General features: G+C 48.5%; 7 protein-coding genes across 7 annotated transcripts in view; 3 read left to right on the plus strand and 4 right to left on the minus strand.

Annotated features, from left to right (window-relative positions):
• Positions 1–12,953: 12,953 nt before the first annotated feature.
• SODALDRAFT_331448 (hypothetical protein) lies at positions 12,954–14,149 on the minus strand. The gene has a single exon (XM_028611457.1). The coding sequence runs from the start codon at positions 13,818–13,820 to the stop codon at positions 13,401–13,403; it is 420 nt and encodes a 139-aa protein (XP_028469483.1). The 5' UTR covers positions 13,821–14,149; the 3' UTR covers positions 12,954–13,400.
• Positions 14,150–15,695: 1,546 nt separating this feature from the next.
• Positions 15,696–17,256, plus strand: SODALDRAFT_125970 (hypothetical protein). The gene has a single exon (XM_028606666.1). The coding sequence runs from the start codon at positions 15,764–15,766 to the stop codon at positions 17,075–17,077; it is 1,314 nt and encodes a 437-aa protein (XP_028469484.1). The 5' UTR covers positions 15,696–15,763; the 3' UTR covers positions 17,078–17,256.
• On the minus strand, positions 17,253–19,354 carry SODALDRAFT_125978 (amino acid transporter). The gene is made up of 2 exons (XM_028606667.1): positions 17,530–19,354; positions 17,253–17,406 (listed from the first exon to the last, which is right to left on the minus strand). The coding sequence occupies exon 1, from the start codon at positions 19,067–19,069 to the stop codon at positions 17,552–17,554; it is 1,518 nt and encodes a 505-aa protein (XP_028469485.1). The 5' UTR covers positions 19,070–19,354; the 3' UTR covers positions 17,253–17,406; positions 17,530–17,551.
• A 1,331-nt stretch (positions 19,355–20,685) lies between these two features.
• SODALDRAFT_377332 (NAD(P)-binding protein) lies at positions 20,686–23,253 on the plus strand (the record flags this gene model as incomplete). The annotated part of the gene is made up of 7 exons (XM_028614901.1): positions 20,686–20,692; positions 20,757–21,748; positions 21,866–21,879; positions 21,956–22,049; positions 22,462–22,513; positions 22,599–22,726; positions 22,836–23,253. 7 exons carry the CDS (start codon positions 20,686–20,688, stop codon positions 22,938–22,940), a joined length of 1,392 nt encoding a protein of 463 aa, XP_028469486.1. The 3' UTR covers positions 22,941–23,253.
• On the minus strand, positions 23,210–24,811 carry SODALDRAFT_331452 (hypothetical protein). Its single transcript, XM_028611458.1, has one exon. The coding sequence runs from the start codon at positions 24,318–24,320 to the stop codon at positions 23,523–23,525; it is 798 nt and encodes a 265-aa protein (XP_028469487.1). The 5' UTR covers positions 24,321–24,811; the 3' UTR covers positions 23,210–23,522.
• Positions 24,433–24,947, minus strand: SODALDRAFT_126003 (hypothetical protein). The gene has a single exon (XM_028606668.1). It carries the CDS (start codon positions 24,837–24,839, stop codon positions 24,546–24,548), a length of 294 nt encoding a protein of 97 aa, XP_028469488.1. The 5' UTR covers positions 24,840–24,947; the 3' UTR covers positions 24,433–24,545.
• Positions 24,948–26,051: 1,104 nt separating this feature from the next.
• Positions 26,052–26,168, plus strand: part of SODALDRAFT_331453 (GTP cyclohydrolase-2) — a 1,971-nt gene continuing 1,854 nt past the window's right edge. The window contains exon 1 of the mRNA XM_028611459.1: positions 26,052–26,168. The gene's annotated coding sequence lies outside the window, so the exon portion shown is untranslated.

Raw genomic sequence — 26,168 nt, forward strand, 5'->3', positions numbered from 1 at the left:
GGTACTTCTTATATAACGCTTTTTCGATATCCCTTAAGCTTACTCCTTAGACTAAGACTTCTTCGCCCTTCCGTTATAATTATCGGATAATACCCGCGAACACAGATCTAATAACTAAATAGGCGTTATAGATAGCTTATACTCTAGTAGGTTTCTTTTCGTGATAAAGTCGTATATTTAATCCGGCCACTCCGTAGTAAAGCCGTTTATCCCTAGCATAGTATATTATATTATTGTATTCTATCTAGGGCTTCCTAAGGAATATATCTTAATTAAGCCCGGGTATTATATATACGAATATCCTTTACGGGTAGCCACCGATCTTAAGCTTATAGACAGCAATTCCCGCGCTACTAATAGTCTTAGTAGCTTCCGAGAAGCTATTTAGTAGTCGATTCGTCTCATCGATTAACGGTAATTAGAGTCTTTAAGTAAACTACTCACTTATAGCCGCGTAGTAATTATAACTAGTATTAATAAAGGCGAGGGTACGCTATTTATTTACTCTAGCTACTATAAGTGCCGGATTATTACTAGCGAGTACTTTAAACGCCTTTTACTCCCGCCGTATCACGGCTATCGGCTTTAACGCCTATTTTCGCGTTAAAGCTATTCTTTTGCCGAGTCGTCCTCGCTAGTCGACTTATCCCTGCTTTTATCGCGATCCTTCGCGCAAGTCTTTTTAACCTTCCGGACCGTGTCTTAGTTTTCCTTTAGCTTTTTATAGTTTCGCGCGATATACCCTTTTTTATTATAGTTATAGTATATCCGAGTCTTTTATTTCGCTTTTCTATCGCTAATATAGTTTACTCCGCCTATCTTTATATCGCTATCTGATATGCCCTGTCTAGGCATATCTCTGGCCAGCCAGTACTATCGGACCTAGGGCTTCTAGGGTTTGGAATGGCGACCTTTAGGTACAGAAAATAAGGTATAATAAAGATAATCTTTCTAAACTAAGGGGGAACCGCGCCGAGGATATATCCCTTAGCCGGTTCGGCCTAACTATAATCTATACTACCGATCCTACGCTATACGTACGGATGGTCTAGGCGCTATTTATTCTCTATCTATACGAATAGTGTTAGAGCTATATGTTCCCTATCCGAGCGAATAGCTCCCGCGCTATTCGTTCTATAGTAGGACGGATAGTACTAGCGCTATTCCTGCGGTGCCTAGGGAATAGAGCGTATTATATACCCCGCGCGACGAAAGCCCTACGTCCCGCGGGCGTTCCGCGTTAGGTAATAGCGCCGGGCGCGCGAACTACCACGCGCCGATATAGGGTTTATTAGCCGCACGGTGGCTTACTTAGTAGCCGTGGGCGCGGGATAGTATTCACGATAGAAAGAAGATAGTGGGTATAGTAATATAATATATTACGCCGACTACGCGTTATTACTACTCCGTATAGATTATATAAAAGAGAAAAATAAGTGCGCGAATATAGAGAGTTTAGGGGGTAAATGGGGAGGCGAGACTACGGGTAGAGAATGTGAGGAGATAGAAGAAAAACGAAAAAAGGCAAAACGAACCGTGTTAAACCGCCCGATACGTTTATACTATAATGCCTAAACCCTATACTATACTTAGAATTAATATAAACTTTATTAGACCTAAACGCTATACTATATCCTATATCTTAGAAAAGTAAATATAAGCTCCTTACCTATCACGCTCTATCGTAGCGATATTCCGGTAGCCTATCCTCATAGATCTCGGTGATATCCGGGGGCTATAGGTTAGCGTCTAGGAAGCCCTAACGCGATACCTCGCGGTTAAGGATAGTGGCTATATCGTCCTCGGTAAGCTCGGCTTCCTACTTTTCCACCGCTTACTAGGAGATCTCGTAGGAGACCGGGACGCCTTTCTTACTATAGGACTCGTAGTAGCGCGCGACTACCGCTACCCGCTGAATAACTGCCTTAGCGAGATCCGTGTCGTCGACGTAGCGCTTAGCTAACTACTCGCGTTTATTATCTTTTAACGCGCTGAGTGGGTCTAGCTTAGCGAGGTGTATAACTTTTTCTATATACTAGAAGCTAACGAGTAAGCTAAGCTTGGCGGCGTTCTACATGTCGTGGTTAACTATATGCTTATTAAGGAAAGCCGCCGCCTAAATAGCGACCGGAAGAGGTAGCATGGCGGCGCGCGAGTGCTATTTAACTTCCCTAAACGTCTAGTCCTAGTATATAAACTCGCTGAAGTTAACTAACTAGGAGGGGTCGTTTAGGCTAGCAGCGAAGCTCTTAGCTGCTTAAGTGTATAGTACCTCTTGGCTAGAGCGCGAGAATATACGTTTTACTAAGGGGGAGGAGGTATAACTCTAGTAAGGGCGTTTAGTTCCCGCGACTAGTAGCAGTATACTTACGGAGGCTAGGGCGGGTCTGAGCCGGAGCCCGGCGAGAATGTCGGCTACGCTATCGATAACTAGCGCGGAGGTAGATTATAGGGAGTATAGGAATGCTTGAAATTCGGTTACCCGGGGCTTTATATTAGTCGGGTAGTCGCTTGTTTTATCTATAAAATCGGCCCCGCTAATCTTATTACCCTATAGTATTTCTAGCGAGTTAGTAAGGCCTATACTTAGAGACGTTAGCTTATAAACTATTTATAGGGTGTGGGCCGGCACTATAGTATTACGGAGCTAGATAAGGGGGGTGCTAGTAATAGGAGTTTAGGTGACTAGCGGGGTACTGCTACGTGGTAGCGGCGAGCCTAAAGGGGTGACTATAGGACCTAAATGACGCTAGGAGGGGGGGTTTAGCAGGAATTAGCCGTTAGCGGTCTTAGGAGCGTTATAACGAGCTATTACGAGGTATTACTCGAATATTTAGGAATACTAGGGCTAATTAGCGGCGTCGATGTTATTATCTAGTAAAAACTAGGGCTGGGGGTAGAGGGCGACGAGCTATTACGCGACGTTAATAGGGACTATACGTTCTGCCTTCTTGGTTAGTGTGAATATAGTACGGCGTAGGCGGCGGTTTAGCGGATTATTATACCCGGCGTTAACGGCTTACTGGCGATACTACGCGACGGTACTCTTATTATCATAGCGCTACTAGTTAAAAACTAAGCTAGTGGATTATAACCTAGTGATAATATAGTTCTCGTCGCTAAATAAAGTAAGCGCCCTAAAATATCCCTCGAATATAAGGCCTACTCCTGATTTCCCTTTAGCGAAGTATCGTGAGAATTCCTATTAGAATTCACGATTCTTAGACCTATAGACGTTTATTGGGTATTTAACGATATAGTAGGATAGAAGGCTTACTATAAATGAGTGGGGAGTATTACGGGTGCTTAGTAAACTAAATAAAAAGGGTATATATAAGATACTACGAGATAATAGATAGGGAAATACTGCCTATATGCTTTATAAGTTATAATAGTGATTGTGTGCGAAGATTAGGGATTATGATACTTACGAAAAACGGCTATAATAGTAAAGAGTAGGAGAAGATTAGTAAAAGTGGCCAGGCGTATAAGGATTTTTTTTATAGCCGGCGGGAGAGCGGGCTAATCTAGTAGAATAGCGCGGTTCGCGCTATTCTCCTTATTATTTCGTGTTGTTTTTCTTTCGCGTGCCTGCTATTCGAAGATCGGATAACGCTTATGCCTTCCCTTACCCGAGTTTGAGGTCGTTCGCTATACTTAGATAATGCGTGGTTACCTCAAGTAACTTATTTTCCTTATTCGGTGCCGGGTAAGGCTACGAGGCTAAGCCGGCGTTCCTTAAAGGTTCTTTACTTCGAGTATCTTTTAATCCTCGGGTCCTTTTAATATCTCCTGGTTTAAGCGCTTTATCTGCCTTTACTTCTTTTAATACTGCTCGCAGCATCTCTAAAGCTCTTTATCGTTCCTTAAAGGCGTCGACTATTTCCGGTGCATCTATAGTTTCCTTTAGTATCTAAACGTTATACTGACTAGGCTATCCTTTGTATCGAATTAGGTACTCGATATAAGGCTTACCGCGGCCCTTCTTAGTGACTCTTTTATCCAGGATAGCTTTAATCTCGTAGTGCTCGTATAAGTCGCGCTATTCGTGCCTATCCTTATCGGGGTCGCTAGGGCGAATAGGCCCTTTATTAGTCGTCCGGCCGGGGAACGGGTCCGTACCTAGTTTCTTCGCCGGTTATAGATACGTAATACTAATAACGGGATAGATATTAAGCGTTACGGGTAGCTCTAGCCGGTATACTAGTAGTAAGACCTATTCCTTAATCTTAAATTATCCTATTCGTTATTGACTAAGCTTGATCGAGGGTTTATTAGGTAGCGAATAGCTATACCCGAGCTTAATAAAGACGAAGTCCCCGGGAGCGAACCGAATACTATAATACTTCTTATCGTATAGCCTTTTTATATATATCTAGGCCAGGGCGATAGACAGTTTAGCGTCTTCTTGGAATAGTTCCCGGGCGAACTACGGGTTTATATCGCCGATTATATCGAGGGGGCTATTTGTTCACGTGCTATATAGCAGTTCGTTAGGTGAATAACCTAAGACTTTGCTAAAGGCGTTATTTAGATTAAATTATAGTACGACGATACCCTTTGTCCACGGCGCGTTTAGATATATAGCGAGGAATATACGGATAGCGATCTCGATTATCTAATTCTTCCGTTTAGATAGCCCGTTAGTCTACGGGTGCTATACTATTAAGAACTTAAGTAGCGTGCCCGCCTCTTTCTAAAGCGCTATCTAAAAGGCGGATAGGAACTTAGAGTCACGATTTAAGATAGTCCCTCGGGGAATACCCTAGTTACCGAGCTAGAGGAACTAAAAGAGGATATAAGCCTAGTCCTCCGTAGTATAAGAGCTATACCCCGGAATAATAAGGGTGGCTTTAGTAAACTTATGCGTTACCGTGAGGAGGGAGTCGAATAGGGGAAAGCCCTCCCTTTACTAAGGAGAGCTAGCCGAGGGCACCTCGGGTAAGCCGATAATAAAATCTATAGCGATAGTATAGAACGGAATAGAGGGAGTTATAATTAGCTATATTTCGCCGAGCGGGCGCTAGCGATCAGTTTAATTAGTCGCGCATATCGTGTAGTTAGCGATATAGGTCTTAATTTCTTTACGGAGCTTAGGAATAGCGAATCGGTTAATTAGCTTATACTAGGTTCTTAACGCCGAAGTAGTGGCGCTTATCGTAAGCGGCCTGAATAAACTTCTAATATAAGGGGAATAGGATATAAAGCCGACGCTTCCCGCTCCATTCTAGATAGTAAAAGAGACCGTTTTCTAACTTAAAGGGAATCTTAACCGGCGAATTATAGTCCTATAGCTAGGTAAAGATAAGTCCCTATTTAGTATCGTTAGTATAACTATCGCTAATCCTTTATTATAGATCGGCGTTTATTTTAAGCTTAGAGAAGTAGTAAATAGCCTAATCGCGCTAAATCCGTTCTAGTTCCCTATTATCCTCCGTTTCTGGAGGGTCTATTATAGGTAGCTGTGATAGGGCGTCGGCCACGACGTTCGTTTTCCCGGGGATATACCGGTAGTCTAACTAGAACTGGCTAAGGAACTTCGAGGAGAGGATAAGCTTTATATTTAACCTAGTCTTATCTGTGCTAGATAGCGTAGTAGACTTTATAATACCGATAGTAGCGGCGTAGTCCATAAGAACGATAGTCGGATTACGATAAGCGGACTAAATAATAGTTTAGGTCTTACGAACGGCTTATACTAGGCAGGCGACCTCTAGTTCGGTCGGCTAGTACTTCTACTCGGCTATATTAAGCCTTTTACTAATATAGAGTACTGGACGAATAAGGGTTTTACTAATAGTACCTTTAGCGAGCTATTTAGTCTTATCGACGAGCTAGAATAGTATAGCGGAAAACCCGTGCTCCTTAAAGGCGTCTAACTGGATAAAGAGGATCTTCCCTGGGTCGTGGTGGAAGAGGCAGATATCGGAGGTAAGTGTATCTATAACGTCCTTAAACGATATTATCTTTTCGGCCGTAAGCTTAAATACCGTTCGTTTAGTGTAGGCCTTACGCGCTTAGCCCTAGTCCTTTCCGAGCTAATAAGCCTCCGCGAGTAGGGTAGTCTTCCGTCGTTAGAGGGAGGCTATTCGGTAGGTAACCCTCGGGATAAGGTGCTATAGCTATCCGGTCATACTAATCTATTACTCGAGCGATTAGAGCGATAATAGCGGATAGATCCTTTATAGGGTATCGGTGCGTCCCTTCGTATTAAAGAGGCCTAAAGTATCGACCTCGAATCCTAAAAGCTACACCGATAGGTAGCCGATAAAGGATTTACCCGGGGAGATAGAGATCCGCTTCCGGCTAATTAGCGATAGTATAGTCTCTAGGTATTAGGCATATTCCTCCTTAGTGTCTAAGACTATAACGATATTGTTAATAAAGGCGGCGGCGAACTTTTTATATAGTCGGAGTAGCTTATCTATATAACGCTAGATATACGCTAGCGAATTACGGAAGCCTATAAGCACGACCTTCGAACGCTTTTATCCTTGATACGAGATAATAATAAACTTTTCACGGTACGGCTTATACACTAGGAACTAGTAGAAGAAGGCTTAAGCGTCGATAACGGAGATAAAGTTCTTCCCCCGGAGGCGCCGGATTACCTTATCTTATAACGGTATCGGGTACGCGTCGGGAATAGTAACCTTATTTAGGGCACGGAGATTAACCACTATTCGGCCCTTACGCTTCCCGTTTATAGTCCGCTCTATAATAAATACTAGGGCCCCGAATAGTATAGGCTGGGTCGGCTGTTCTATTCGTCCTTACTTATAGAGCTTATTAAGGGTCTTATCTAAAAATTGCTAGTCGTTACGGCTAAGGGGATATAGCTTCTGGCTAATTTTCTGATTATACTATCCGTTAACTAAAGGGACCTTTATATACTCCTCGGGAGGTATATCGACGACGCCTTAGTCGGTCTAAACCTTCGGATACTTCTCGACGATCTTACTAAACCGGCGTATAAACCGGTCGCTATAGCGGTAGATCATTACTCCTTCTTTAGTAGTCTTTATAGGGGAGTTTAGGCTTTTAGCGATACCTAGCTTACCTTTATGAGTGATATACCCACGGAAAACGTCTCCTTTGGCCTTATTAGGCGGTTCTTTCTCTATACGCTTAAGTAGACTATCTCGCGTGTTATCGTGGTTGGTATACTAATAACTATCCGCTTAGAATAACTCCACGTAACCTAGCTTAGTACCTTTAGCGATAACTAATAGCCGGTCGTCGGCGTTAAAGATAGGCACTATAGACTAGTTATTAAGGATATAGTTTAGGGAGCCCTTTATATCCGGGAAAAACTCTATAGAATTAAGGTTAATATCGGGCTTATTAATTAGCACGAATCTATATATTCATGGCGGGATAACTAAACGTTTAGCGGCCTTAAGTTTCCGCTGGATTAGAGAATATTTAGCGAATACCCTTACGGGAACCGTTAGGCCCCGGTAGGCGCTAATACGAATAGCTTCCTGCGTATTAAGGATATCTAGCCTATTAGGATAGTTAAACTCCTATCCTAGGAGAAGACTAGCGTCGAGCTTAGGGACGATTCAGGCCCTGATATATAGGCAGCTAATCTTCTTCTCGTTACCTACTATACCTCGAACCAGCACGGTAAAGGTAGCCTATCCTAGGGTCTTTATCGATCCTATACCTTATAACACGGCGCGCTTAGTGGAATCGATATATTTATTAGAAAATCGATTAAGGAGCTATTAGCTTACTATATAGCAGGAGGCTCTCGAGTTAACGTAAATATCGAACGGCGCGCCCGTAGGAGAACCACGGGCTTAGATCCGGGCGTACGTGTACCCGTAGGGACTATTAGAAGGATCCCTGACTTCCTAGATAGCACTGTTAATTAGCGGCGAGTCCTATCCGCTCTGCTCCTTTAGTCGATATGGCTAGGAGTAGGTTTTTTCGTGTCGGATAGTCTCTGGATTTAACCTTATAGGTTAGTAGTATTTACTATACTCCCGATATACCTAGTAGAGATCGGTATACTTAGGCACGAATCCGGGACTATTAGCGACCTAATATAGTTAATTACTCTATTCGCTACCCGCGCTATCGTCGTCCTTAGAGTCTATAAAACCCTTAGAGTTCCCCTTAGTATAGTAGTACTTAGGCTCTATATTAGCTTCGTCTCCGGATATAGGCTTAGCGGCGGCTTCTTCGGCGGAGGCGTTAATCTAGTCTTTAGGGCGGTCGTGGCGATAGTCTCTATATCGGCGATTAGACTATTTATTAGCGTTATTAGTGAGGAGCCGCTAACCCTTATCGTTAGTATAATAATTAGCGTTTAGCGTAGGAAGCACGCGATTCTCGCTTTAGCGACGGAGCTAGTTAGGGCTAGGGGAATAGCGGTTAGGCTATAGTATTCGGTGGCGCTCGGACGTTAAGCGTCTATTATAGTACCGCAGCGCAGGTTACTAAACCACCATAACAGGGGACGGAGCGCTATATATTCCGTGGTCCGGTTTAGGAAGGCTTTATTAGCTAACGTGGTGCTTCTAGACTCTTTAGGTGTAGTTCCGGTACTATCCTGGTATTAGGTTCGCTAGAGAGTTTAAGAAGTCGGCTGACTTTACCTTAGGGCCTAGTCGGACCACGGTCGCGGCTAGGTTAGCGTTAAGCTTATCCTAAATAATAGATAGGAGCTTTCCTTAGGGTTTATCGGTAGCCTTCGCGAGTCGGGCGATACTATCCGCGAATACGCGGATATCACAGCGGTTCACGATATCTTCTAGGGTATACTTTTCCCTACGTAATCGGTACTCGGCTTCTTCGCGCGGGAGCCGGAATTGGCTCTTTAACCTATCCTTCTAGTTCTTTAGGGTGGCGTTCTTATTATACTATTCGCGGAGTCTAGGGTCTATAGTTATTAGCTATTTAGAGGCTTTACCTAGTAGGTAGCGGGAGATACCGCGGGTAAGGGCTTCGCTATGCCCGGGGCTTATCCCGGCGTATTACTCTATAGCGTCCGTGAAGCGGAATACGTCGAGGAAGACTAGCTTAGTGCCTTCTATACGGATATCCTGGGTGGCGGTAAAGTATTCTAGTAGGTTAAAGTATCCGAGGTCGTCCGCCTTAAAGCGGACCTGGGGTTACTACGACTATAATCCGCGTTAGCGTTCGCCGATAATAGCTAGTAAGTCCGACTAGCGTATATACGTTTAGTCTCCGCCCGTAGAGGGCGGTTAAGTAGGCGCCGGAGGAGGAGGAGGAGGAGGCGTTTTATCCGGCGGACCGGTGCTTTAGCGGACGTTCTAGCGGCTAGGCCCGGGGGCGCTAGACACCATACTCTCGGAGTTAACCGGGTAGTCGGCTAAAAAGGCCCGGTTAAGGGCGTCGGACGTTTAGCGTTTTATAGCGTTCGAATAGCGAATAATAGTCTTAGTAGGAGATACGTAGGACGTGGGCGATTAGTATAAGAAGGATTTACTTAGGGAGTATATTAGTTCCTCCTCCTTAATTACGGGCTCCTGATCTATAGCCTTTATAGTAGGACGGATAGGGAGTGAGGTAGGCTTTGTTATAGTGAATAACGGTTCCCCTGGCTCTCCCGTGATCTTAAGGCGATGCCGACTACCTAGCTCTTATATCCTAAGCCCTATTATAATAAGCTAGGCGGAGCTAGGCAGAGTAAAGCTAGTACTAATAAGGCTAGTACTAGCGAGGCTCTCTCCGATATAGTTAATTAGGTTAGCCTCGGAATCTAGCTCGCCCGTATAGGGAGTGGGACTAGCAGTAAATAGTCGTATAGGTTATTTCCCCTTAATATCGCGGGGTTCTCCTATGCCCGCTAGGATCTCCCTATAAGTAGGTTCTCTATTAAGCTATTTTTCGAAGGCGTCCACGAAGTTATCCGGTCTTCGGATCAATTTTTTTAGGTAGGATACGTCGGACACGGACTCCGATCGCGAGATTCTTCCTCTTAAGGTTAGGCCGCTCGCGCCGGCTATCCTTAGAGCGTACACGGCCCTCCTAGCTATATTAAGCAGAGCTATATCTTCGGGCGTAAGGAGATTAGCGATAGGGTCCGGGAAATTATCTAAGAACTTCATAAGATTTTTCGCGCTTTTAGCGCTTCGCGGATAAGGATAGTCGTTAAGGAGGTTTACGTCGGTTATAATAGCGGAGCTTTAGGTTCCACGGCGATTTTTCGTTTAGTAGAGTTAGTATAGTCGCTGAACCTGTGTACGAATAGTAGGCCGTGGTTCTTATATACTCTACGCCTGGTTCTAGTAAAGGAGAGGCGTCTTTACTCGGCGTGCCGATAGTCGTATAGTTTTATCGGTATACTATATATCTATATAGTCGTAGGATATATAGCTCGCGTTAAGCGGCGATACGCGAACCTCGCTTAAAAGCTTAGTTACTACTATTTAATATACCCTATCCAGGTATATCTCTGGCTAGCCAGTACTGTCGGACCTAGGGCTTTTAGGGTTCGGAATAGCGACCTTTAGGTATAGAAAATAGGGTGTAATAAAGATAATCTTTCTAAACTAAGGGGGAACCGCACCGAGGATATATCCCTTAGCCAGTTCGGCCTAACTATAATCCATACTACCGATCCTACGCTATACGTACGGATAGTCCAGGCGCTATTCGTTCTCTATCTATACGAATGGTGCTGGAGCTATACGTTCCCTATCCGAGCGAATAGCTCCCGCGCTATCCGTTCTATAGTAGGACGGATAATGCCAGCGCCATTCCTGCGGTGGCTAGGGAATAGGGCGTATCACTATCGGTATCCTTCTTCGCGCTTACGTAGTCTTAAGCATATTTATCGTAGTTCCGTTTAAACTAATAACCTTTAAGTTTCCCGGCGATCTCTTATACGCTGTTAACCTATATAGTATAGTGGTTAGTAGGGATACGGGCGGAGATAAGCTTATCCCTAAGTCGCGGGGTAATCGCTCCTTTAAGGAATAAGATCTATATAGTAGCTTCCTATTTAGTACCGTCCGTAAAGGTAATCTATCTTTTAAAATAGGGCGGGAAAATGGTAAATAACTTATCGGACTATTAACGAATTATACGTAAGGCTTAGGTAGCTCACGATTATTCTATAGAGTTAAGGTAGGTATAATTAAGATACGCTATAAAGTCGTTAGGGTCTATAAGTTTACCCGGTCTATTACTTTTATAGAAGGCCGATACGACTTATTATACTTCGGGCCCTAAGTAATTATAGATTATATACTAAGCTTATATATTATTCTAGAATAGGTCGCTATTAATTATACGCTTCTGCCGTATCGTGTAGGCCTATACGCTATAGTGCGCTCGCTTCCCTAAGAACTTCGTAGGGCTATCGATAGTCTTACGGGGTACCGCCGTTAAGGTTAGGGCGGCCGCTATTATTATCGGCTATAACGCCGGCGATAGAGTCGGTGATAGGGTAGATTCTACTAGTATAAAGATTATCGGGGTCTATAAGGGAGCCGGAATACCTAGGTTAGGCGGTATTAGGTTCTATGGGGTAGGCGATCCTAAAATCCGGGCTATAAGCTATTTGACTAACTAGCGTTATCGCTTATTAGCTTTTTCTCTCGCGCGTTATCGGTTAATAAACTAGCGTATTTCCGAGTAATATTCTTATATCGGAGTAAGCCTTATATTAATATCGGTATATTATTTATAGAGAGGGCCTAGCCTTATATTTAGGGCTTAGTTATTTTCTTTAAACCATTGGTTCGTCTACTCCGCGACCTATTTAATTCTAATAGGTTATTAGGCGGCAGCGTTAGGATCCTAGTCTATCGCTAGCGTAGCGCATGGGTATCGCTAAGTTCTAGATATATAAACGACTGGTTATAGGTCGTGGCACTAAGTAAGGTCGTAATAATAGATTATCTAAAACTAAGGAAGGAAGAAGGAAAAAGGGAAAAGTCTATAGCGCTAGGCTAGCTATAAGGTAGTAATAGTTTAGCGATATAGGTCCGTTGACTAAGCGCGTAGTCAGGAAGATCCGGAGTATAGCCGGATCCTCTATATCGGGGTTAACCCGTAATAATAGCCTTATTCGTAGGCGTTATACCTTCTTATTAATAAAGTTAATAGTCTACTAATTATTATAATATAGTTATAGTTATTATTGATAAAGGTTACTTGAAAGCGGAAGAGAGGAAAAATAAAGAAGAGGTAAAGTGGTTGAATTATGTAAACAAGGTCTGCTGTTATTCTGTGGAAGAGAGTATAAAGGAGGGAAGAATATTATCTATAGAAGAGGGAGGTCGAGCTGTATATATAATCCTAGTGGACCCACTTTTCCTAGATACCTCAGAGGTAGAAGGCAGAAAGTCTCGTATAAAGCTTAGGCCCCTTAGAGGCCCTAGGGCCCTGCAGGCTCCCCTAAGCTACTACACGCTTAGGCCTTCGCTTAGACCTTCTATAGGTTCCCCGGAACTATCAAACGCTTACGCCCCTTATAGGTCCTAGTGCCCCTGTAGGCTTACTAAGGCTAGCTAGACGTTTGGTTGCCGAACGAGTAGATTCCTATTTAGGTCGCTAAATAGGTAGGTCTCTGAGTGCGTATATTACTAAGCGTATAGGTTATATAGTTATAGTATAGCTCTACTACTCTTCTATATAGTAAGCTTAGGTTATAGCTTAATATCCCCCTGTAAGCTAATTTTACTATACGGTTACTTCCTGATTAAGTTACTAAGGGAATAGCTCCATAGAAGGCTAGTTTTCCTAAAATAGAGTGAAAAGATATGTGGGGAGACATAACTGTATATGGCTTTGGAGGCTGGGGCTGCTAAAAGTGGAGGCAGCGGACTCCAGGTATGGCAGTATACACACTATATCAGAGCTTGACGGGATCCCGAGTATTCCAGTGGGTATGGTCGTATGTACTGGAACTTTTTAGGAGTTGCCCTTATAGAGGGAGATTTAGGCAAGTCTTCGTTCCCCAACATCAACGTCGCCCCATTCTCGCTTAACTGGAACATTTACGTATTTCATCTGAGAATTCGTCCTCAAAATTCTACCTTTTAAGGAGGCGCGACCACGCGAAGATGTTGGCAATCACCTTCGACTTCAAAAGGGAATGTTATGCCGTACTATGACCATTGACCAGACGGAGGCCAAAATGTGATCGGTCGCAACGGAAGAAACCACGACGGTTCACCAGAGGAAATCACACCACTGATAACTGCGGGCATGGTCAACGAAAGCCGGGACACATACATGGGACCGTAAACCTCTTTTATTTGGTTTCCGACCGATACATCCTTTCCCAGACGACGCCGTAATGCTAATACCAGGGCCTATCATACACTCGTGTCCGTTCTGTCTTCCCTCGTTTTACCGAAGAGTGAAAGAACTGGAAGATGATACTGTGGGAGATTTATTCCCCGCGATACGACCGCTCAGCCGCCAACTGATTCCGCCGATTCAGGCACCCTCTCCGATGCATAGGGCTGTTTGTCTGTCCGACCGGCGGTTTGGTCGTGAGCAACGTCGGCGCGCTTGGAATGAATGGGATCGACGGCACTCGCGCCGACTCCTTCAAGACCTGAGCGATGCTTTCTGTCGCCCTCGTTGCTCGTCTGGCCCGATCCAGGATGACCAAGACCCTTGTGCACATCGGCGCTGGTGGCGCCGGGGAGGGTGTCGGACGCCTCTGTGCGAGTGGTGGTATAGGGGTTGGAGGCCTGTCCCGGCACCTCGTGTTGAGTCTGGGGCTGATAGGTGTTCTCCTTCGGGGCGGTGCCGGGAGGGTGCGTCTCGGCGTGGAATTCTTGGTAGGCATCGTTGCCAACTTTTGTGCCGATGGCGTGCTGGTCCATATGTTAGCGAAATCCAAACGCCTAGAGGGCCTTGCGGAGTATTGCTGTGATGGACAGTATTTCCGGGACTCAGAGAAAGGTAAAACGTACGCCCTTGGTGGTCACAGGCTCAGTGGGAGGAACACGAGATGTGAACTCGCCCTGGTTGGTGAGGGATTCGGGGTTCCTGCTGGCAGACATGATGGATGTTGATGGTATATTGCGAAGCTGCTGATAGGAGGGGAAAGTATGGACAGCGGATTGATTCTTGTGTTGTCGTGGCTATCGTCAATCACCGAGCTGGCACGAACAAGAGGGATAGACGAATCTTATATCAGGAGAACCGTGTGTGTTCTGATGCTAGTGATGTCACAGTGATGATAACATCACAGTTAGAACTGCACCAGGAACTCTCAACTTTATTCTGTCTACCTCGTGCTTACTTCATACAAAAGAACTTTAATACTTCACGTAGTACCCGTATCTCGTTGACTGATTATAGCACAAGCTGCGGCGTGGCCAATGATGTTAGATGGGTGGTGCTACCCTCGGCGTGGACTGTCTCGGAAAGCGGATAGACGATCATGGGCCATAACATCACTGGGACTGCGAACTGCATGTAGTGTATACGTACACGTAGTGTACGCCTCCGTTCAGCCTACCTACATTGCAGACAGAGCTTCTGCTTGATCTTTACGTGTCTTCGTTGTATCCCTCTGGGCAGTCTCTTCTCCTTCTTAAAGCTAGACAAGTTTATACAACAAGAGCAGCGGCCGCACTATATATATTGCCCCCTTACCCATCGTTTTAATGAACTATTTGTCGGGTTGTTCAGAGATGGTAGATGTAGTTGACCAGAATGCAGAATACCATTTATTGACCTCGACTGCTGGGCAGCAAGGAAAGTATGTTCAACTTGTCATCGACAGCGGAATTGCCAAGCCATGCTGAACATACCCTTTGAAAGACATTATGGGAAAGAGACGGCCATAGAGTAGTACGGGATCAACAAGAACTTCACAGCGCCATGTCTGTCCGTTCTACACGTAGAAGGGAAAGGCCTGGGATTTGACCTTTGATTGCTGATAAGTTGGACCACCCGCCTCAGTATCCTACTAGGAAGATATCGAAGCCTGGTGCGTCGCTGTCGCCATTATCTCTTGAGGCTACCTTACGTGCATGTTTTTCAAGATTAGTTGTCCAGTCGCGCCTAGCCTCGAGATGTGTCTTACCCTCTTGTACAGCAGGGGTAGACGGTGGACCATAGATCGAATAATATGATATAGATAGAGGGCATTTAACCGGGTGAATAAGGAGACTGCACAAGATTTGGATAGCGCCACTCAGTCACAACCCAACCCCTGAGTATCTTGCAGATTCTTGATGATAAAGACGTCTTGAGCATAGGGCAGCTTACCGCCAGGCCCTCTGGCCAAGCTAGGGCCTGGGTCGAATCTATCCTAGCTAATGAAACATAAGGTATCATACCGGCGACATAGCCCCTTTTCGACCAACTACCTGGTACTGGCCTCAGCCCCTCCTTCTTCCACTTGATATACCGCAAGATACCGTCGCACACAGTACCTTACCTTACCTACCTATGGAACTGAGTAGGTAAGTACCTTACCTTACTTAAGGTAGGTACCTACCTAGCTAAGGTAAGGTAGACAGAATCATGGTGTTCTTTCCACAGGCAAGTGCGTAGGACCTTCGCTCCTTCCATGTTATGCAATTTTATATCCTCAGTTCCCAGGCAGACAGACGCCTCTGTTCAGTGCCTTCCCGTACAGCCACTCCCAAAGTTGTCTACCTTAAGGTAGGAGAAGAGCAATTACCCATCTAGCTTCAGTAGTGCCCAGGCATCTTTTGTTTGCGCACTCTCTACCTGTTTACGCTTACCTGACCTTCCTAGCTATTCGAACCCGTGCTTCTCACCAAGTCGTCAGCAGCAGCAGCACAGCAAAATGGGAGATCTTTACCGTAATCGATCTCCAGATCGATATCGTCCTCGCGTTTCCTCCAACGCCCAGTCACGCTCCCGATCCCCGCCACGTGCCTTTTTCCAGAACGTGGGCACACAATGGTCCATGAGGGTGACCAAGACGGTCGGAGGGGTTGTGCGGAATGCGGAGTTTGTGAACCGCAGTGGAGGCGGGAATTATAACATAAAAGGCACCCTGCCTGGAGGTGGCCTGGTTGTCCAGACAAAGTCGTCGGCCGGCACCCGGGCATTTGCCGAGGAAGCGTGTAGGGATATGCCTAGGGATGGTGTTGTTCTCATCGCCATCCCTGTATCTTCCGGAGGCATCAAGTGCCCAGGCAACTGGGACAGCTCTGGGCTATTTCCATCCCCGGGGCGTTCTGTAGCCCCCTCGGAACCTAGTGTCCAGCCTGCCGCCGCCTCAACTCACCCCCGGTCCAGTCACTCAGCGCCTCTCGCCCCCAGCCGCACTCCTAAGGCCCCTGGCCACGATACCCCTTCCCAGGGCACACCTCCTCGCGTGGACTTGCTCCCGGGGTGCGGCAACCGCACATCCCTTTTCAAAACCGAGGATCTGCTTATGAAAATTGAACAGTTGCGGAGAGATGCGTCAGGACGTGGCCATTCCAGCCTCCCCCAAGGACTCCTCGCCCAAACTACCCAGATCGCCACCCAAGGCGGAGGCAGCTTGGATACTCAAGCCAAACAGGGGCAACAGGAACGTACAGCTTCCGGTGCCCAGGCAAGCAACGTGACCGCGTCTGTGATCTGCAGGGAGAACAATCGCCACAAGACCTGTGCCAATTGTGGCCGTGTAGGTCACGCCGTCATTGACTGCCTCAAGCCGGGGAAGAGCGGCTTCATCGAGGCCTGTGCCATATGCAACGAACACCACCTCCTGGACAGCTGCTCAGTGTTCCAAAACTACAGTGTCTACCGCAAGTTGGCCTTATGCATCCTCCAACGAGGCCGCCGCCCGCCTCTCGCCACAGCCTTCAACTGGGTTGTCGCCTACTACGGTGTCGTTAAGGTCAGGACGGGCGCCATGGTTCCACCCAAGGGCTGTGTTTGGCCTTCCGACTTCCCTATCACGGCCCAAGAGGCTCGCTCATGGCTATGCAGGCCTGCCGAGCGTCAGCCCTGGAACTACTTCGACTACACCGCCAACCGCACGGGGGACCTAAGTCCTGGTGTCTCAACCTGGTCCTCGGCCGCCGTTCTGAGCAACTGGCACCGACTGAGTCAGACGGAACACTATGCCGATTCGTTTAGTCGCACAGGTTCGGATCTCTCATGACGGCATCGATCCTTTGTCTCGGAAGACCCCAGGGTGAGATAGATGCATTCCCATCCGGCTCCGCCAAGCTCAAACTAATTCGTATGTCGGTAGGAGTGCCCAATGACGACAGCTTTTCCCCGGCTTGTAGAAAGCCAGATGAACGGGGATGTGACGACCAAATGTCCGACACAGAAGGGAAAATGGGGGTTCGCGTACTCGGTACGAGGGGGATCGGGAAATTGCTCGTGTAGGAAAAGCCATACACACGCCGCCCTAGGTATATGGATATAGAACCACCAGATTGACTGGTTCTGGGTAGAAACATGCCGCGTCGGTAAATCTGAGGCCTTTGGTTCTTTGGTTGATATAGATGTGTAATAGTTTAGTCCATTGTAAACAGAATACAGAAATCTATCATACCCTACGTGAAGTGAAATAATACAAGACGATGGAGAAAGAAATATACGAACCCTACAAAAAGCTCCGGTCGGTTCACAGGATTCCGTTATCCGCGCAGCTGAAGGGCCCGCGAATATTATTCTCGTCACTTTGGAACGTGTCCAGGAGCCCAAGAATGGCAGCCCACAGGCCGGCCGTGTTCATAAAGAGAGCAAGGGCCACGGTGAAAACGTTGAGGGCCGTTAGGCAGATCTTGCGCCGATTTAAGAAGTAGCGGCCCCTGTTGAGGTGCAGCCAAAAGACGCCGCTGATGCCGAAGGTAAACCAGGCGATCAAGGCAGCCGAGGAGATGGCGAGGATGGAGTCGAAGATGGGGATGGCGTTGGCGAGTATGAAGACGCAGACCCAGAAGAGGGTCGCGCAGCCTACCCAGACGGACCACGATTTGAACGTCGGGGCCGTCAGCTGGTCCGTGGCGTTGAGCCGGCGCATGACCAAGACGTAAAGGTATTTGACGGCCGAATGCCCGAAGATGAGGCCCGTCACGAGCATCCCGGGCAGGAGGATGCCGTATGCTACTTTCGCCAGGATCAGAGGGGCCGAGCCCAGCGACGGGCTGGTGGTGTACTGTCCCGCCAAGCAGTAAATAGCCACCGCGGCAAGGATGTAGAGCGGGATGGAGAAGCCCTGGAGGATGATGAGGGCGGGGAGGAAGTCGTGCGACGGGTCCTCCATCTCAACCATGTATGTTACGAAACCGGCGTTCCCGGCATAGGCATAGGCGATGTTCAGGCAGGCGCCGAGGCCGTCGCGGAAGCCCGGGTACCCGACGATGTTTCGTTGGGGAGTAAAGCCGGGTTCTGCGCCCTGAGGATTCCCTACGCCGAGGGAAATGATGACGATGAAGACGGGGATAACGACGGATAAGGTTCCGGGGATGCCCATCTTGGCCACGAAGGAAAAGCGGCGCGGCAGACTCAGCAGCCAAAAGGCGACGAAGGCGACGGCCATGAAGGCCACGGTACATAGGGCGTGGTCGGTAATGCTGTTGAGGGCGACCGAGAGGGTCACGGTGGCCGAGGCGCAGGTGAAGCAGAACTTGATGAGCAGGCCGACGGCAACGATGGCCTCGAGCGGGCGCCCGCCGACCACTCTGGCCATGTCGGCCATGTTGACGACGTGCGGGTGGGCGCGGTAAAACTGGAGGAGCACGTAGGCCGTGTACGTCGACAGGAGGCCGATCCCTATGATGGCGATGACTCCGGGCACAATTCCCAGTGTTGGCAATGTACCGGGAAGCGAGAGGATGCCGATGCCGACCTGGTTGGTGATAAGGAGGATCCCGGACATCCAGCGTCCCACGGTGCGGTAGTTTTTACCGCCATTGCTGAAGATATTCTGGGCTTGGACGCCTGCCTCGCGGTCTCCTACCGTCGCCTGTTTCTCCTCGAGGGCGTGCCATGACCCCGTCGACCCTTGCGGGGCAATGCCATTGCCCACAGAGCCGTTGTAGCTTTCTGAAGAGTTCGAATTGGTTGACTCGTCCCGTTTCTCGCCATTCGGCTTTCGAGTGTCCGCCACGGCCGCGTCCTGACGATATTGACCGTTCATCGTAGGTGAGAGCACATGTAGTACTCTGGTGAGGATGCTTTAAAGCCGTCACGGGACAGGCGGAATACTTTGTCACGCTTTCGGAGTCTTGTAGTTGGAAATCCGCAGTATGAGAGTGTGGTTACAAAAAAAGGGGCGCGACAGGAGAAACGAAACTGTTTGACAGAAGTGTTTGACGTGCCGGAACATGTACAGGATGGAGCCCCATTACATTGATAATAGGCCGGATGCTCTCCATCACTCCGTCATGTAGGATCATCAGAAGCCCACAAAGTGATGAAGATCCCAATGATGAAGTTCGATAAAGGAGACAGACTACCTGGCATAGGTGGCTCATGCCCGCAAGGGAAGAACGGCAAGGTCCATGACGGAGGGCCCAACCTACAATCAAAGATGCCGTGTATGTGCGAGTAGAATACAATACCTTGAAGTCTGACGTCAAACCGTCGATGGTACGTGTAGGGTCCCCAGGGCCCTCTGTTTGAGACTCAGCTGGGGCGTCATCGTTGCCCATCTTCGGACTGGAGACACCATTGGCGACATGGCCTACACTACATGTAGTAGTGTACACTAAGACGCGGGGACTCCTTGACACTGACGGTGTGGGGAAGACCGGGGGCATGCCGAAGAAGAGACCGGATGAGCTGTACGCATAGAGATAAGGTACGTTGTATGCGGTGAGAATCGGTATTGGTGGGCTTGCCATATCCGAACCGATGACGACTCGGGCGAGAGGCCGGATGCGTGGTTGGACACCTCTGCAGTCGTCATTGTCGCCGCGAAGTCTGTTGATCGCTCCCCGGTTGCAGCAAGTCACTGGAGTCACTGCGCACTAAGAACCGACTGAGCATTTATGAGAAAGAGATTGGTCTTCTGTAGCAGCACTAGTCTGCCTCTCAAGTTAAGGCGAAAATGGAGAAGTGTTGTCTTATTGCCTTTGTGAGGGCAGTACAAAAATGGAGGAGAGCAAAATGATCGGGGAAGAGAAAGAGACATTGAGCAGTTGCCTGCCGACTAAGGACGAGATCCACTATGGACTTCGTGCCGGCTGATTACGGTACGTACCTACATGTACTCCGTAAACCGGCCAAAGCCAATGACCGGTGAGTCGGTAACGTTGTAAGTTCGGGGTTAAGATGATTCTTCCCTTGATTCGTTTCCCGTTCTCGAAATACTTTAGCAGCACGCTCTTCTTAATGGCCATCGTGTCTGCCTAGGGGAAGCGTCGAGACAGAGACGACGAGCTAGATGGAGTCTTCGGAGATTGTATGTTATCCCCTTTAGCCGCCCACCACGCAAACCCCAGAATCTCACTTCTCAGTTGTATCTTATGTGAAAGCAGGAGAAGAGATCCGCCAAATTCAGAAGAGTACCTATCCGTACTCCGTACCAACAGACAGTAGGATTGATGATAGTTCGGCGTTAGGCGATTTCATCGCTTGGTGCTGCGAAGTCATGTGATCGGGGTTAAGAGGTTCGGTCTTTATCGGCGTTTGTGCCAGATCCCAGGAGAAGCAACTTACAGACCAACTGGTGTGTTAGACCACGACAGTTGCTTAGATCTGTGTAGTCCGGTAAATTCGCCCGTATCGTCGTGTGTCTCGTAGAAAATGACAATGACAGGTATGGGGAGGAGGAGTATATAAAGGAGTCGTATCCCACTGCTCGACTTGAGCTTTTTGGACAGATCTTCATCCAACCCAAGTACAAGAGTATTCTCAGGTCTCGGTTCTCAACCACTCCCCTCCCATCATTCCAGACCAGCAGTGCCAGTCATCTACCCACCCAAAGAAACCCCCTCTCGCCGCCGCTGCAACAATGGGCTCAACAACGCAAAAGGTCTGGCTCATCACGGGCTGCTCCTCGGGCTTCGGCAAGGAAATCTCACTCGCCGCCCTCGCACGGGGTGACATCGTCGTGGCTACTGCCCGGAAGCCCGAAAAGCTCAAAGCCCTCGCGGCCAAGGGCGCCATCACGGCGAGGCTGGACGTAACGGCCAGTGACGACGAGCTGGCCACCATCGTCAAGTCTATCGTGGAGAAAACGGGCACAATCGATGTTCTTGTTAACAACGCCGGCTACATCCTTGCCGGCGCCGTCGAGGAGTGTAGCAGCGCCGAGGTGCAGGCCCACTTCGACACCAACGTCTTCGGCCAGCTTAATGTTATCCGCGCCGTACTGCCTATCATGCGCCGTCAGCGTAGCGGCGTCGTCGCCAACCTCGGAAGCATTGGAGGCTGGCACGGCATGGCCGCTGCCGGCCTGTATTGCGCGACCAAGGCCTGTGCCTCTATTATCTCCGAATCCCTGGCTGCTGAAGTCGCCCACCTAGGCATCGCCGTTACTTGTATCGAGCCCGGATACTTCCGGACGGATTTCCTGTCCGGCACTAACAAGCTTCGCGCCGCGAATGTCATCGACGATTTGGTACCCGGCGTTAAAGACAATATTGAGCTCCTCGAAATCGCCAATCAGAAACAGCCCGGGGACCCAGTCAAGGCCGCTAAGCTCATTGTTGAGGCTCTGACAGGAACGGGGCCTTGCGAGGGACGCAAGCTACCTCCGAGGCTGGTCGTGGGGAGGGACGCCTATGGCATTGTCAAAGGATGTATCGACGAGAATCTGTCCAGCCTTGAGTCGTGGAAGGATTTGACTACGACGACGGACTGTGATGACGTTGTCGCATAGACTGGGTGGCTGCTGTGAAGGGGCATGGCATTATTGATACATCGATGTTCGAATCTTTTAACTTCGTGTATATACATGTAATGCAACAGATATGTACCTGCTCCCAAGTTGCCTCGAAAATTGTGATGAAATCAGGTTAGAAGAAAGCATAAGGTGGTACATAGAGGTCGTCGAGCACATTCCCATGCATCCCGTCAGAGGCAGTGAGGACCACGAACAGTGCATCCTGAGTTCACGGAGCTGGGATGCGTTGCTCATGCCCAGACTTGAGAGACGTCATTTTGGCCAGGTTGTTGGTCTCTCTGGAATTAACCATCACAACAAAGTAAAAGGGGGTTCAATTTCAGAATATAATGGAAGAAGACTGCGGCGGCTTCATTGACTTGTCTTATTATTGGTATTGAGTGTTGTACGAGAAGTAATGGAAGGTTTCTGTCGCAGGGGGTTAAGGAAGGGAAAAGGAGACATGCGCTTAGCTTGGCATTCCTATTATGCGGCTCAGCCTTTCCGCTTAGAATAATGCTGCTTATTAAGGTCGACGAATATCTGTTAATCGAGTGTATATTCCTAGTGTTTCGATTACGCGAGGATTAAGTAATAACTCCAAAGCCGAGCTTCAGCCTTCACGATCGTGTACTGAACGACTCCACCCAGTCGGCCGTCCAACTTGACAACGTTCCAGCACCAAGCAAGCACTCAATTAGGATCCAACGACCCCATTTGCCTTCATCATGGGTTCCAGCAACGCGCCAACAGGTCTGACTCCCTTTATATACAGGGCTAAACTGCATACATGGCGCCCTTACCTAATGATTCTGACTGACCTGTTTCAAACTCCCAGGCCCTGCCACGCGCGAGGAGATGCGCGATGCCAAACTCCCGCTGGCCTACCGAGACAGCTGCGCCCACCTCCTGATCCCGTTGAACCGATGCCGTGTCGACACCTGGTACCTGCCATGGAAGTGCTCGGTGCGTCAGCTTTAAACCTTCTCAGCCCCTGCTCGAACAAGACATGAATACATCACGGCATTTTTGTTCCGAATGGAAGCGAGCTGACTCGCTGGTCTAAACTGTACAGGATGAACGGCACAGCTACGAGAAATGCCAATACGACGAATTCAAGAAGCGCGTGGCCAAGATGGACGAACTGCGAGAGAGCAAGGGCGGAGCGCGATCAAACTGATCGCCATACCTGTCGAGCACGAAGAGAACGAGCTACAGAGAGGATGTGTACATATACAGATGTTTGCGTGGTGAGGGACGCATCGGGAGGGCGGTTATAGACGGGTTCAATCTATGCCATTGTGTCTGCAGAGAAGCACCAGATCACTGCAGTCGAGGTTCGCCGGGTTCCTCGTTTTTCACCTGGAATCGTGATATGCCAGGGAAGTTCTTCGGCCATCAGGGACAACAGGCAACAACGACAGCACTAAATCAAGATCCGTGGACACTGGAAGATGGAGGACAATACGGGTATCTAATGCTAACAATGGTACAAAGGAAAAGAGATGTGCTAGTCTAGTTGTTTGACATGAGCGTCGTCCTGAGTTGCTGGAGTGTCCCGGCTGCTTTCAGCGGAAGTAAGTGAAATTAAAGAATGATGTGAGTGTGTTGTACAATCTGAGGGGGTACTGAAACTTGGGTTGATGATCCATGCCAGATGAATACCAATAACCGCAATTTAGGGCCTTCAACGTTCACCCGACCCCTCCGTGCCCCAGGACCTAGAGCCTGAGTGAAACTTCGCATACCTCTGCGGACGGAGCTAGGACGCGACTTTGACGAGGGGCTCCCACGGCTTAGCGGCGTTCCAGAGATAGTCGGACTGCGTGCCGTCGTCCGAAGGAATGGTGTACTTGACGAAAACAGGCCGCTGGATTCGCAATGGCGCCGGGACGAGAGAAGGCCTGCTCGGCGCAAACGATGCAGCAACGGAAGCAGCAGCAATAGAGCTGAGAAAATCGTCGACGAGGTCCTGGTACTCTTCCAGGTGGGGAAGGCACTCGTTCACGACGATCTGGAAGCGGACTCCCTGGATGTCAATGACGATCTTGTTGACCATGGCCGGGAACCCGTATGACATGCCGCTGCTCAGGACCCAGGTGGCCCTGCGTTGGTCGCCATTGCTGTGTCCATCGTACCAGACAGCGGTGCCATGCTTGGACGTGTCGCGGAGGATGAGGCGCTTGTCGGAATCGAAGGTCAGGTAGCAGTGGCGGCGGCTTATCCCGCGCACGCGGGGGAGGACGATATCGCAGGTGTGGGGGTCGGTGCCGATGACGAAGCCGCGGGAGCCCTTTGGCTTGTGGTCGAAAGAGATACCAAGGCCTACGCGAGGGAACATGGGCGAGACGCAAGTTTCGTTCTCGTTTTCGTTCTCCTTCTCAGAGAGGAAATCTTCTTCGGGGTCTTCGGGGATAGAGTCGAGGTTGGCACGGGTTACCAGCGGAGCCAAGTTGACGCGCCGGGCGCTGTTGGCTGGGATGCGGGTGGCCTGAAAAGCCCATCTATTCCCAGCCGACGGGATGAGCCACGCGATGTTGTGCAAGGATGCCGTGTCCATGTTGGGGAATAAGAGAATAAGAGAAAGAGAAAGTCGTTGATGCGAACTTATTAAAGGAGATTGATGTGTAAGGATGAACAAGGGCTTGAAAGTAGTAGAAAGTAGAATACAGTAAGGAATGGCGACAGTGACGACAACCTGAGATGTTTATCACTGGGAGACGGCTCCCGAGTTGTTCGAGCCGAGAAAGAATGTAAATGGCTGCGAGATGAAAGACGAACGGACTTATCGAGACAGATGTTTGGGCACAAGACGTACAACTTCCATGAAGATAGAGAGAGCCTTTATATGTTGTGAGCGATGCCTATGTTGGTGACTGCAATGAAGCAATGAAGGGGGGGGATATGGATGCAGTTCGCTCGTGTTGGAGTTATCAAAACTTCGATCACCAGTCCAACGGTTGCCACGATCTCCGACAAGAAACCAAACAACAAAGCAGAGATAAATACGCCAGGTAGACTTGGACAATTTCCGAACCAGGAATGGCGAGCTGTTGAAACGCGTTTGGAGTGCATTCATCCTATCGTGAACTCGGTAGCAGCGTGGGATGCTGCTGGCCAATGGATTCCAGGCTTATGCAGAATGCGCGGGATCACTACTGGCAACGGCGGAGCTCGCTGAGCTTGATACACAGAGTCAAAACAATATACCGAGCGAATAGTATCGAGGAGAAACTATGACTCTTTCTTCACCTTCAACTTCGAGGGCGAGCGAAACCCTGCTGATCTCGTTTCTTAGGTTGAGTGCAACGGAATAGATGGAGGGCCGGCGATGCTTTACTGGCAGCACAAGCACACAAAGACTCGTGCAAGGCGCTTGGATATTCTCTACGATTCCTTTGCCTGTTGATTCAGAAGAAGAGCCCGCGGCCAAACATCTCTCTGGATTGCCCTGTCTTAAGAAGCACATCGTCAGGTGGGAATGAAGCCTACCTGAAAGCTGTTGTAAGTCCTTGGGGGAGTCCTGTTGGTCGTACGCAGCACTATGCAGGAACCGCCTGCAAGCTGGGTCAGAGGAGTTGACTGTCGCAGGACAACTCACGTATTGCCCCTTCCACGGCCTGTGCTCACCTTGATTCGGGTGTCCTAATTATAAAGAGACACACGACGATGGCGTTCCCAAATTCTTTGATTGCTGAGATCGCATAGGGTGGGAGGGAATCGATCGACGGGTGAAAACAACCGAAGCCTGTTATGTTCGGGAGGTACCGAACGATGCGCTGCTTTCACAATGCCGAGTCACTGTCACCTAAAATTCGAAAAAGAGCATGTGAACTACAGGTACCTTAATCACCTGCTCTGTGTACCCAGTGGGTCATTATTAAGAAGGAGCGAATACGGAGTAAGCAACGTCGCCGGTAATGCGGGTGAGAGACATTGACCCCTCGTCCAATGTCATTTTGGGGAGACGGAGAACCTCGGCGAAGGCGGGAAAACGCACCATTGTATTCGCTGAATAAGGCGTCCCGGAGTCTCGGAGTCTTGACGTGCGATTTGAACGATTCATGTTCTTCTCCCTACACGTACCTGATCACAGATCACTGCAATTACCAAATTACACTACGTCCTCACTTTTTGCCAGTCCCCATACACGTGGAATCCTAACCAACCCGCTTTTTTGCCTCCTCGCTATTTCCCACTCTCCAGTCATTGGGCCCTCTCAACGAGCATTCGACCCTTTTCGCATCGCACCCTCTTGACTAAAAAGGAATTAGAAGAAGAAAAAAGCAAAAGAAACAGAGAAAGAGAGACAGAAAGACAGACAGACACACAGACAGACAGACACACAGACAGACAGACACACAGACAGACAGACACACAGACAGACAGACACACAGACAGACAGACA

Source organism: Sodiomyces alkalinus (genome assembly GCF_003711515.1).
Source record: "Sodiomyces alkalinus F11 unplaced genomic scaffold SODALscaffold_2, whole genome shotgun sequence".
Classification (NCBI taxonomy): Eukaryota; Fungi; Ascomycota; class Sordariomycetes; order Glomerellales; family Plectosphaerellaceae; genus Sodiomyces; species Sodiomyces alkalinus.